This window comes from Mytilus edulis, chromosome 10, assembly GCF_963676685.1.
Source record: "Mytilus edulis chromosome 10, xbMytEdul2.2, whole genome shotgun sequence".
Taxonomy (NCBI): Eukaryota; Metazoa; Mollusca; class Bivalvia; order Mytilida; family Mytilidae; genus Mytilus; species Mytilus edulis.
The window spans coordinates 49,524,214-49,538,435 of record NC_092353.1 but is presented as its reverse complement, the minus strand read 5'-3'; the positions used below and the strand labels follow the sequence as shown (position 1 = coordinate 49,538,435).

Below are 14,222 nucleotides of genomic sequence, written 5' to 3'. Positions count from 1 at the left end.
TAAATCGAATATACATGTATCTTTAAGTTTTTAAAGAAATTTAGCGATTGACATATTGGGTTTGATTGGCTAGTAATGTCCATTCCGATGTCAGATTTTTGTTTTGAATCGCGATAACAACAAAAATAAATTTACAGAAAACGAAAAAAAATACAGAACCGGTTAGTTTCATATATTTCATGTATTGAGAATGGAACGAAGATAATTATCGAGTTACTCACAGAGACTAATTACAATTGCATCGCAATTCCGTTATAACTGGTTTATAATCTAATAAAACTTAAGGCTCCGTGCTTCATTCAATATTTATTAAATTTTCAACTTGAATTTCAATTAATGAAATAAAGATAGTTAAACAACATTTTTCATCGAGCTGTTAAACTTTCTTTGAAAAGGAGAACATTTTGTAGATAGATGCATGATATTTCTCTACTAACAGAATAGTTTTTAAATTTACAGTCAATTATAGTTAATATAATAGACAAACTTTCGAGTTCGATGCATTTCCGTCAAAAACTCTGGTTTTGGTGAACATCATTCGTGCGTTTAGGGGCATCGTCATTTTCGCTCTAATGTTGAGCGAGTGGTTGGAAAATTAAAATACTACATTGAACAATTTATTCGGCAAACTAAATTCTCAAAATTAACAATCAGCACTGCTGTCACTCATTAGGGAATTGTGATTAAGTACTTACAAAACAAAAATTAATTCTAGTTTATTCTCCACAATGACGATCACTAAGACGCTTGATGAACGTTGATATTGCAGGGATACAGGCAACCCCCTCTATCTGGTAAATGACGTCACAAAGGCGCGCCTAATTGACGAGTTTTTTTTTCCGGTGACGGATGAACTCAAAAGTGGTCTATAAGCTTCAAGGTTATTTTGTTGTTACGTCTAGATCTTGTTGTGTTTTGATTATCTTACATGCTTTGTATGCTTGGTTTCTCAATCTTTTACTTGGACATTCTAAAAAGGTTGTTTCAGTAACACAAAACGTGCATCCAGTGAAAATTGTATACTGTATTTTATGTAGGAAAACAAAAATAAAAGACAATTAAACGATTCAAAAAGTGAACGTTGAAAAATAACTATATCTAGGCGGAATTGTTGCAGCTGGAAAGGAGTAGGTTCAGTAAGACCCCTTTTTGGCCCCAAAATATAGCAGTTTTACAAAATTGTTAAAATGTAAACCTTTAGTTGTTTATTGGACAGTAGAATGCTTCTGCTACATAAATATGGGCTGTTTTTGACAATACAATGCACATATATCCGGTACTAGCACCATTAAGTCATGCTAAATTACTGAAATCCTCATAATTCTAGCATTTTAGTTAAATTTTAGACGGGTTTCGTGTAAAACGAAAGTGGCCGCATTCGTGTTCATCCTTAATATTGAAATGTAAGTTGTATTTTATGATGATACATAACATATATAAAGGTTGAGGATGAGCACGGATGCGGCCACTTTCATTTTTACCAAAAACCATCTGAAAAGGGACATTTTCGGCATATTAGGTAGATTTTTCATATTTGAGCTTGAATCGGATCGTTTTTAATGACTAAATCTGTTAAAATCTTTCACATAAACTAATTAATTCAAATAAAATAGACACTTAAGTGTTTAAAAAGTGGTCAAAATCTTTCTTCAGATGAACCTGAAAGAGGCCAAAATAGGTTCTTACCGGACCTACTCCTTTGTCAAATTTGTGTATTACATCAATTTTTTTCCATATATATCTACAATACAATGCATATCAACAATAGTCTTCCTAAGTTATTGCTGTATATTGTTATAAAAGATAAATCAATATAACAATGCGATGTATATGCTGCAAATAAACATTAAGATGTTCATCTATTGAAAAGTCCATTCCCGTGAGGGCTAATTTGATATATCTTTGTAAATATGTTTGCTTTCAATTTTTATTCAAAGTTTTGGTAAAAGCATTAGCCTACACACTGTCAGCGAAACACTATATATATTATCTGTGTGGTGTGTATTTTTGAGAGAGAGAGAGAGAGAGAGAGAGAGAGAGAGAGAGAGAGAGAGAGAGCTGATAATCGAATATACTTTAAGAATAGTTCAACAGCAAAGAAATGATAATCGAATATACTTTTCTCCTAATTGTCAGTTTGGCTGGTTCCGTAAGAATTGTCCTCAATCTTAACCTTTCTTTTGCCAATGACAAAACTGTCAAAACAAACATTAACTGAGGACAAAATGATATCATATATTTTCATCGAAATGTCGTCTGCAAGAAGATCGATGAGTTGGAAAGTGTCTGTCAATAATGTAAACTTCTTTAATCACATCTAATTCTCATAGACATCCATGAATAAAATCAAATTGCGAGTTTATCTGAGTATACTTCTGGGAATCGGATTTTGGAATGACACGTTTGTATTTAATGACCAGTATGATTTGATCACTGAAGGAATAGATTCACCAATTCCCTAATAACTCTTTTCTCGCCACTGCTTTCAAGAAAAGTGCCAGTAAAGATCCTCAATTTCCGCTCAAGTGAAATTAATGGAAATGTATTCGGTGACTCCGTCAAAATGGATTTTTAAAATGACATGCATTCCGATTTAATGCATCAACGTTATAGGTTCAACATAGAGCATTCCTGTAAAACCATATTAGTTCCTCGTTTAAATCCTAATTACAAAAAAAAAACAGTAAATCTTTCGTCTTCTTGAATTATAAAACAAAATCTTAATTATATGGCTTTTGAAAAAAGTTTTACGTTTAAACACATGCGTGGTGCAGATAATCAAAAGTAGGAAATGCAGTAAAATATTCGAAATGACATTTAAAAATCAAAGTGCTTGTTAGCATTGTGGGTAAAGGTTGCTTCAATTTATCAGTGGGAAGTAAAATTAAATATTACATTGGTTGTAGTTGAATTAACAGCAAGTCTAGACTTAGGAAGATAACTCCAATTTTTAAAGACGACTTTAACAATGACATTATTTATAATTTTAGAACAGATACTAGTATTTGCAAAAGTTATGTAATTTTCTTGACAAGCTTGACATCATGTTGTGCCTTGAATATTTGAGCATATATTACATTGATAAACTAGAAATGTTCATGGATGGGATTTATAGAATGTTATGATCAATGCACTTTAGTTTTTATATCAAGAAGGTAGTGATAAGCCTTGCAAAGTCTAGATATCAAGACAGCCGCATGAGGTTTTGCTTGCATTTATGCAATCTTTACAACAAAAAAAACCCAAATTTACCAAACAAATGGAAGTTTATAACGACCTTGACCGGCTATACAGCCCTTACACGGTCGGTCATAATTTACCACATTCTCATCAACCAAGCAAAGATTCATATGCACATTTATTAAAGATCAGGCATTTAATATGGCATGTTTTTTCTGTGTGTAGCTTACAAAATATTTGAAACTGTTTAAACGGTGTAAAATAAGAATTACCATTATTACAGCAAAATGCATTGAGTGTGTAGGTAGTGGTAATGTCTTTGGTTAGCTTGCTTGTAAGCTGAACCTGGAGTCATTATAAGGTTATGTGTACCACCCTCCTTTATCCTTTAAGAGTAAACTATCTGTAGTCTGTAGGACTGGACTACTCCGAAAGGGGGGGGGGGGGGGTAGTCATTATAAATACTACCTTCACCTACACACTCAATGCATTTTGCTGTAAATGGTAAGTAGAAACTGATGAACGGTTTACGATGCGGATTATACATTATCTACACTTTTTATTCTTTTTTTTCAGAGGGACCAGTTAAAAGGTGTCGTCATGAGTATTCGTTTAGAGAGTATACATCCGGTATATTTATGTCGCCACAATTTCCCGAAAAATACGGTAACGAATTGAAATGTGTTTATTTCTTCCGAGCTGATGATCGAGGAAGGATAAAGATAACCTTTGACCTCTTCAAATTAGAAGGACCAAATTCAGACAAGGGGCAAGTGCTATCATATTCCTTACACAATAATAATGAAAATATATATTTTTATTGTATCATAACATCACAAAATTCCTTTTTTTCGGGACTTTTCTTTTTGAATTTTCCTCGGAGTTCAGTATTTTTGTTACTTTACGTTTTAATTGAGCTTTCCTCAAACCGATGGTCTTCATCGTAATACGATAGGCGAATAAAGTATCAATTTAAAAAATACCTGTACCAAGTCAGAAATTTGACAGTTGCTATCCATTCGTTTGGTGTGTTTATGCTTTTGATTTTTCCATTTGATTCGGGACTTTTCTCCTTGAATTTTCCTCGGAGTTCAGTATTTTTGTTATATTACATTTTAATTGAGCTTTCCCCAAACCGATGGTCTTCATCGTAATACGATAGTCGGATAAAGTATCAATTTAAAAATGTGTATTAATTTGTTTGACAGATTTGTTAAAAGTAAATTGATTTTCTAACACGACCATGATTATATATTGTGTAATTTAATGATGTTGTCCAAAAAAATAAAGTTTGATAGGATTGTTATCATTCAATTGAGAGAAAAGATGGAAAATACGACGTCTCCAGGGAATTGCAAATGATGGTTAAATGTTCTACTAAAATTAGATCTTCCACGTTCTTTTATTATTTTTCTGCTACTGAAAATCGATTTTCAATAGAAACTTTTACGATTAGGCTTAAGGGATTACTTCAAGTATTTTATAAGGAATCTTTATGTAACTGATATTTATTTAAGGAGACATGTAAAATTTAGATTCGTAATTGCTTTAATAGCGCACAAACAAATATACTTAACTAGAAAATCATTAAACTGAAAGAATTCTATAAAATCTACGTACAAATCCTACATCATTAACATTTACCCATTTTAATACTGTACAGCATTTTACAAACTGATATGAGATATAAAAAAAAATGTTAATTCATAAAACATGGGACTTTTTTATGTCCTGGATGTTTTTATTTCATATCTATCTTCTGAATACTTTTTCTGACGCAGAACTCATATAAACAGCACTCAACATAAAATAGTTCAATGGGAAATCAAACTTCTACCATTAAAATAAAATATATCTTAAAAGTAAAATATATCAAAAGTTAATTTTAAATTTTTAATATTTTAAAAATCACAGATGATAATTGTCAAATATTTCAAATATTCTGGCCATGAGCATCACTGAAGAGACATGTATTGTCGAAATGCGCATCTGGTGCAAGAAAATTGGTACCGTCAATTTTATTGTCAACTGCATAATTTTATTTCAGTTGCCAGTTTGACTACATTGACATCTACAACATAGATCTCTCTGGATTCAAGGTATTAATGGATAGATACTGCGGAGAAAGTGTTCCGAAAGAATTCATATCTCAACAATCGAAATTGGAAATCGTATTCAATACAGACTTTACCAAGACTCTACATGGATTTATTGGACATTATGAATTCCTAGACGAAAGTAATGCCAGTACATATATAAATAAGTATGGGTATGATGTGGGTGATGTAGTACTTACAAATGTATATTTATTGGTTTGATGTAGATATAAAACTGCACCACCATTTACAAGGATTTTAATTTCAACATTTAAAAAGACACACAAGGTTAAGTCTTCTGCTAGTTATTCGTATTATTTAATTTAGGCGTTAAGAACATTTGGCGACCCCACAGTTTAAATTTCTATAACACTTACGATATGACAAGTTGGCGTTACAGAAGAACGCTTACCTAATCTGACCCAGTCAATCATTGATAACCTGACTGGGCGCGCCAAGAAATGGTCTTGTACACGCTGCTATGAAAATGGTTCTATCTATTATTAGCTCAGCTAACATGGCTAATCTTGAGGAGTATGTTCAGTATGTTTCACCATTTTCTACATCGTTTGATGATTCTGAGCTTTTGATTTTGCCATTTGATATAGACCTTTCCGTTTCAATTTTCATTGGTGTTTGGTATTTTTTAATTTTTGCTTTTCACTATCATACTCGTTGTTTATGCCTTGCACCAGAAACCAACAATCTGTTGAATAAAACCAACTAGTCTAATGTCAGCTCATTCACCGTGCATTGTCATATCTTAAAACTTGATTCAAGTGTTCTTGTTAAACCGAAAAATGATCATCTTACACATCAAATCGTAGGACGGTATAATGTTAACATCTTCGAAACTTTAAAGGCTCTTTTGTGTCTTGCAAGTTGTTTTTGTATCTTCTACTGAATTTATTATCTGACGCCGAAATCATTAAAACAGCACTAAACATGATTACAAAACTTTAAGCCCATTTTATTTATTCCCAATAGCATCGTCTGTCATATGTATTTTGTAATATGCTTGTTGTTCGGTGTGAGCCAAGGCTTCGTGTTGAAGGCCATACATTGACCTATAATGGTTTAATTTTTTTAAATTGTTATTTGGATGGAGAGTTGTCTCATTGGCACTCACACCACATCTTCCTTATCCTGATAAAATTCTTTGCGATATTTGTCCAAGGACATTTCGGATAGCGTTTTGTCATGAAAAATGTCCTGTTCCTAAAATTGTTGAAAAATCATTATACGATAATTAAGAGTGGATAATTAAAGTGTAATATTTTTCCATATGCAAGAAGATGTCCATATTTCAAAGAATATAATAACCATTTTAGATTGGCACCAATTTGGAATGTCGACTATTGGTTGTGGACCGGGCTTCCATACTGGTATGACTGGTATCATCTCCTCTCCTAATTATCCAGATAATCCAGTCATCTCAACTGAACCCGGATCTCGTTGTACCTGGATCATTAAAGTGCAGGACAACGAAAATATTCTTGTCACCATGGTGGATTTAGATTTATCTAGTAAGTCATCTTGATGTTGTTAAAAGTAACTTAAAACCCAAAACACTAATAATTGTAATAAGTTGTTTCAGAATCTTAAGGACATTGTTTGTATGTACTGAAGTGAAAATAACATGGGTTGGATGCCATTGTTGAAGGACCACCATACGGACGTTTTTGTGACCGCTTTGAAAACACTTCTCAGAATGTGTTGTTTGCACACCAAAAAGAAGATCACGTTTGATGCCTTTCAATTGTTGAGAATGCTATTAACCAAACACACTTTTTTGATGAGCGCTTTTCAGAATACAAAAATAAAATATCCGAAACACCTGAGATCACCCTTAGTTTTTAGTGGGGTTCGTGTTGCTTAGTCTTTAGTTTTCTATATATGTTGTGTCTTGTGTACTATTATTTGTCTGTTTGTCTCTATCTTTTTTAGCCATGGCATTTTCAGTTTATTTTTATGCCCCACCTACGATAGTAGAGGGGCATTATGTTTTCTGGTCTGTGCGTCCGTTCGTCCGTCCGTTCGTTCGTTGTACCGTTCATTCGTCCGTCCGTTCGTTCGTCCGTCTGTCCCGCTTCAGGTTAAAGTTTTTGGTCAAGGTAGTTTTTGTTGAAGTTGCAGTCCAATCGACTTCAAACTTGGTACACATGTTCCCTATGATATGATCTTTCTAATTTTAATGCCAAATTAGAGATTTTACCCCAATTTCACGGTCCACTGAACATAGAAAATGATAGTGCGAGTGGGGCATTCGTGTACTGAGGACACATTCTTGTTTTATCTATGAATTTGACTGCTTTTGTATCTTTCGCCCCTCTTTTCTAAAATTGTAAATTACAAAAGACACATTTAAAACTATCAATATATATTTAGAAAACTAACAAAAGTAAATGTGAGTCACACGTCAATAAGACATCAACAAATGTTCTTGACTCTTAGGTATTATAAAATCAATTTTCTGGCAACATATGGAAAGCAATCGTTATTGGAACAATTGACATATGACCGTTATATATTATGGCTTGGTGAAAGCGTTTATTACAGTGCATAACATCCTACGAGTAAGACTTGTTTATGGTTTTATATATAGAAGTAGAGTCTTAAATTGACAATATGTGCTGGCTAAAACTTCAAATTGCAAAGCGGCATTTTTATAAATATTTATGATACTAATGTGGTTGCATCAGATGCGTATTTCGACAATCAATCCTGGGTCGGATCCAGCCATTTTAAAGGGGGAATCCTAACCCAGGATAAAAGGGGGGTTCCAACTATATGTCCCTATTCAAATGCATTGATCGGCCAAAAAAAGGGGGTCCAAACCCCGGACCCCCCCTGGATCCGCCACTGTAATCTATTCGATGATGCCCGAGGTTGATGGTCGTGGCTAAGAGGTTTTTCATTCCGAAACCTAATACAAATATTGAAGAGTTGATATAAGACTAATCTGTTTACTTTAAACAAAATGAAAAAAAAATAGACGTAAGAAAATATATTCAACATAAAGAGGTACAAGAGAAAGTTACCAAAATGGACGAAAGAGAGGTAATATCATAATCTAAAGAAAAAGAACGAAGAGTTAATTACAATAAGGGCAACAGTATTATACCGCTATTCAAATCATAAATCGATCAAGCGAAACCAAAACCGGGACATAGACTAAAACGGATCGAGGGAAACAATTCATAAATAAAAGGAAAACAAAGGAACAACAGAAACACAGAACTGCTAGCCTACAAATACAACTGCCAACGTACACTGCAACGGACTATTTGAAAACAACTGTAATACATGTCATTCTTTTGTAAAACTATTCAGTTTTTGCACAGCTGAAAAGTTGGTTGACGGTCTCTTTGATTATTAATCATGTTATGCATTTTATGCATTTTATCATTACTGGTATACACGGTACGATAAACCTGTCAATTTTCAGATCAATCGACTTTTCTGGTAACTTGAGATTCAAGAATTCAATAAACATGTATTTCGTTACGTATTTCGTTACTATACCATATATTGAGCAGGATTTATGTACCCTTCCGAGGTACTTGATGTCAAACATCGTATTTGTTAGGGTTCGTGTTGTTTAGTCCTTTGTTTCTAGTAATTTACGCCTGTTTGTCTTTTCTTCGTTTTTGGCACGGTGTTGTCAGTTTCTTTTCGACTTTTAAATTATAATTGCTATTTTAATTTCTTTCGCTTCGTTTTGGGGAATCAGACACAATATAACGTATTGGTTATCAAAGTCGTGATTGAGAACGTAAACCTGAAGTAGTGTCGGTTTCAATCGTTCTCATTACATTGCTGTAAAACATTTAATGTGAAAATAATGTAAACATACATGCACATAACATTTTCATAACTGCGTGTACAACGGCAATACTTATGTTAGTAAAATTACTTAATCAGTTTTAGTATTCAACATTTAAATCACCACACAAGGTTTTATTCTCTGCTAGTTATTCGTTTTATTTGATTTAAGCGTTTAGAACTGTTGGCGACCCCACAGTTTAAATGTCGATAATACGAACGATATGACAAGTGGTCGTTACAGACGAACGTTCATCTAATTTGATAACTTGAGCGCGCAAAGAAATGGTCTTGTCCCGCTGTTATGAAAATGATTCTAATAATCGCGATAAACAGACTTTGATAGAGGGTATGTATGTACAGAGAAAAGTGAGGTTGCCAATTGGGCAACTGATATCGTCAAGTATGTCATAGATCGAAGTTTGAAGTTGTCTATGGACAACTTTAGGGAAACGGATCTACACTATTTACAGCAAAATTCACTGAGTGTGTAGGTAAAGGTAATATATTTGGGTAGTTTGCACGTTAACTGAACCGTGAAGTCTTTATAAGGATAACTTTACTACAAACATTTCGTTGTAGTCTAGTCCTACAGACACATAAATAGATTGTTATCTGTCGGATAAGTTTATTCTACAAGGAGGGTAGTATACCTAACCTAATAATATCTTCACGGTTCAGTTAGCAAGCAAGCTAACCAAAGATATTACATTTGCTAATTACACACTCAGTACATTTTGCTGTAAGTTATTTGAAAATGTTAGAAGTAAATTGTCTGCTTACAACTCTCATACATCTTAAGAACTGCAGGAAGTTGGAAATATATTATATCTCCTTGTTTACTGTATACAATATCACTAGAGCCTTTTTATACCTGTCAAACTAATATTTCAATACCTTCTAGAGAAAAATAATCTTTACGTTTATTGGGTTGACAATTTTCTTGATAGCTGGCTGGTGATAAACTTTGCATTTTATTATGTAACATTTACAATACAAGCATTAATAATTACAAAGTGTCATTTTTTTTAACATTTACGATACTGCACAAGATGCGAATTTCGACAAGCTATTCAGGTAAGCTCCAGTCCAAATGATTTTTCTAATCCAAAACCATATACAAATATTAAGGAGTTGATAAAACCAATATTTATACTTGAAACATGTTAGACAAACAAAAAATAGACGTAATGATTAATATGTTCAACATAAAGAAAAAAGAAAAAACATGGAAGTATAAAATTGATAGACATTATCATTCCAAAAGAACAAAGAACAAAACATGAATTGCAATAAGGGCAACAGTATTATACCGCTGTTCAAAAGTCATAAATCGGTAAAGCGAAAACCAATCCGGGTAAAAAACCAAACCCGTGGGAAACATAAACTTTAAGAGGGAAACAACAAAATCATCAAACTTCCACAAATCAAACGCCAACATACATGCAAATGGACTATTTGATATCAACTGCAATATATACCATTCTTTCTTTAAACTTTTCAAAGTTTTTGTACAGCTGTCGATTTTATTGACAGTTTCTTTTTATTGTTATTCATGTTATGCATGTTATGCATGTTCTTCACTAATAGAATATACGGTTCGGTAAATCGGTCAATTTTCAGATGACACGACATTTCTGGTATCTCATGATCTAAAACTGCGAAAAACATGTATTTCGTTACTTTATTCAATCCTTGGTTTCTATGTAGTGTGTTTTACGCCTGTTTGTCTTGTCTTCGTTTTTATGTGTTTTTATGTCCCATTTATGGGCATTATGTTTTCTGATCTGTGGGTCCGTTCGTTCGTCTGTCCCGCTTCAGGTTAAATTTTTGGGTCGTGGTAGGTGTTGATGAAGTTGAAGTCCAATCAACTTGAAACTTAGTACACCTGTTCCTTATGATAACAACAACAACAACAACAATTTTTATTTGTCAATCAAGACGCTCCGAAAAGCAGTACAATTACAGTTTAAATTAAAGTGTACAAATAATTTGGGTGAATTTGGTTTTTTTTATTGAACTATTTGAAATTACGATAAAAGTTTTAACCAAAACTATATAAGAGAAGGGAGACAACAAACATAGTATATGATATGATCTTTCTTATTTAAATGCCAAATTTTAGTGTTTAACCCATTTTCACGATTCACTAAACATAGAAAATGATAGTGCGGATGGAGCATCCGTGTTCTTTGCACAATTGTTGTTTCGTTGTTAGCATGGTGTTGTCGGTTTCTTTTCGACGTTTAAACTTTGGTTGTTATTTTGATTGCTTCCGCCTCGTTTTGAGAAAACAGAGACATCGTGGTTTTTTTTATCGATTTCGTGATTGCGATTTCAGTCGTTCTCATTTTCACATATAATATATTGCTGTAAAACATTTAGTATATAAATAATATAAACATGCATGCACATGACATAATAGTCGAGATTAAATAAACTTTGATAGAGGGTATGTATGTACAGAGAAAGGGGAGGTTGACAATTTGGAAACTTATATCGTCACGTGTGTCATGGATTGTAGTTTAGAGTTGTCAATGGACAACGTCAGATAAACGGATCTAGATAGATTATATCAGTTAGAAAATAAGCCTCTATGTTAGAAGTAAATTGTCTCTTCACACCTCTCTTAAATCTTAAGAACTGCAGGAAGTTGGCAAAATATATAATATTTTCTTTTTTACTGTTAAAATATCACTAGAGCCTTTTTAAATCTGTAAAACTAATATTTCAATGCTTTCTAGGGAAATAACCTTTAAGTTTATTGTGTTGACATTTTCTTGATAGCTGGCTGGTGATAAACTTTACATTATATTGTGTAACATTTGCAATAAAAGCATTAATAATTACGTAGAGAAAACTTTTTTTGCCTCTTTCCAGACATAACAAGTTCTCATAATTTTTATAAAATAGCCTATGTAATTACCTATAAGAAATATGCAAGAGATATAATCAATATGAATGAAAGCAAATGTTGTTTATAGTTTTCATCAATGGAAACGTAACCAAAGAACGAAAAACATGAAGGAGAAGATGGAAGACAACATTCAAACCACATAAGGCAAATAAAGTACACACAACATTTTGGAAGTATTTTGTATTGTATTGACAAATTTTGGTTTGCGTTTGTTCACATAAACGTCCTTTGTTTGTAATTACCTGTTTTATTTCAGGTGTTCAACATCGTTTTGCACATTTACGTCTTTTATTCGCCTATTTTACTGTACCATTACATGCTGACGAGAACTACTGTGGTAAATCACCTGATGCATTGCATTGCAGATTTATAACATAAACATCTACTATTACCGGTTTTAGTACTATTAATTACGTCTATTTTTACCTGTTTCATTGCAGGTTGTTCACATGTAATTCTATTATTCGCCTGTTTCATTGTAGGTTCATATTTAAGTCTATCATTCGCCTGTTTCATTGCAGGTTGTTCTAAAACACGTCTTTCATTTTCTTTTTCATTGCAGATTGTTCACATACACGTCTATTATTTACCTCTTCCATTGCAGGAGGTTAACATACACGTCTATTAGTTACCCGTTTCATTGCAGGTTGTTATTTACCTGTCGAATTGCAGGTTGTTCACATGCACGTCTGTTATTTACCTCTTTCATTGCAGGTTGTTAACATACACGTCTATTATTTACCTGTTTCATTGCAGGTTGTTCACATACACGTCTATTATTTACCCGTTTCATTGCCGGTTGTTATTTACCTGTCGAATTGCAGGTTGATCACATGCACGTCTGTTATTAACTTGTTTCATTGTAGGTTGCTCACATACACGTCTATTGTTTACCTCTTGCATTGCAGGTTGTTAACATACACGTCTATTGTTTACCTCTTGCATTGCAAGTTGTTAACATACACGTCTATTATTTACCCGTTTCATTGCAGGTTGTTATTTACCTGTCGAATTGCAGGTTGTTCACATGGACTTCTGTTATTAACTTGTTTCATTGCAGGTTGTTCACATACACGTCTATTGTTTACCTCTTGCATTGCAGGTTGTTAACATACACGTCTATTATTTACCTGTTTCATTGCAGGTTGTTCACATACACGTCTATTGTTTGACCCTTGCATTGCAAGTTGTTAACATACACGTCTATTATTTACCTGTTTCATTGCAGGTTGTTCACATACAAGTGATAGTCTATCATTAACCTGTTTTATTGCAGGTTGTTCACATACACGTCTATTATTTACCTGTTTCATTGCAGGTTGTTCACATGCACGTCTATTATTTACCTGTTTCATTGCAGGTTGTACACATACACGTCTATTATTTACCTGTTTCATTGCAGGTTGTTCACATACAATTGATAGTTTATTATTAACCTGTTTCGTTGCAGGTTGTTCACATACACGTCTATTATTTACCTCTTTCATTGCAGGTTGTTAACATACATGTCTATTATTTACCTGTTTCATTGCAGGTTGTTCATATGTATACAAGTCTTTTATTTACCCATTTCATTGAAGGTTGTTCACATACACGTCTATTATTTACCTGTTGCATTGAAAGGTTGTTCACACACAAGTGAAAGTCTATTATTTACCTGTTTCATTGCAGGTTGTTCACATACAAGTGATAGTCTATTGTTTACCTGTTTCATTGCAGGTTGTTCACATACACGTCTGTTGTTTTTCAATGGCTTTACTGTACCATTATATCCTGATGAAAACTACTGTGGTAAATCACGATACGTACAGGAGGACTTGGAGTTCATTTCCGGTAGTTCTAGGCTTGTAATAAGGTAAGCGGTTTATTGCTTAATTTGAATACCACTTTTTTTATACTTGTTTCGACTGGTTCCCAACTTCAGAAATGATTTGGCTTCCAGTTCTGTTGACTAGAGTAACAGTAATTTATTTTATGAAGACACACGAGTGTTTTGCATATCGATAACCTTTGACAGCTTGCTAGCTAGCATAGGTTAATTAAAATTTTTCCCAACATAGCCAAGTTTGACACTTATAATTATTATTAAATAATTATTTTATTGTTGCCTTTAAGTAAGCAATTTTTTATTCATATTGTTTCTTTTATATATATATATAAAGGTTCAACTGATAATACAGAATCAATGAATCAAAGAAGTACAA

At 33.1% G+C, this 14,222-nt stretch overlaps 1 protein-coding gene across 7 annotated transcripts in view; it reads left to right on the top strand.

Annotated features, from left to right (window-relative positions):
* Nucleotides 1-14,222, top strand: part of LOC139491392 (neuropilin and tolloid-like protein 2) — a 34,407-nt gene that overhangs the window by 13,582 nt on the left and 6,603 nt on the right. For 5 of the 7 annotated variants that reach the window (XM_071279057.1, XM_071279055.1, XM_071279058.1 and 2 more), the window contains 4 exons: nucleotides 3,757-3,949; nucleotides 5,228-5,427; nucleotides 6,608-6,802; nucleotides 13,738-13,873. In XM_071279057.1, the coding sequence (XP_071135158.1) occupies nucleotides 3,757-3,949; nucleotides 5,228-5,427; nucleotides 6,608-6,802; nucleotides 13,738-13,873 (724 nt within the window). The remainder of the gene's footprint in view (nucleotides 1-3,756; nucleotides 3,950-5,227; nucleotides 5,428-6,607; nucleotides 6,803-13,737; nucleotides 13,874-14,222) is intronic. The other 2 variants (XM_071279059.1, XM_071279060.1) reach the window with 1 other exon arrangement.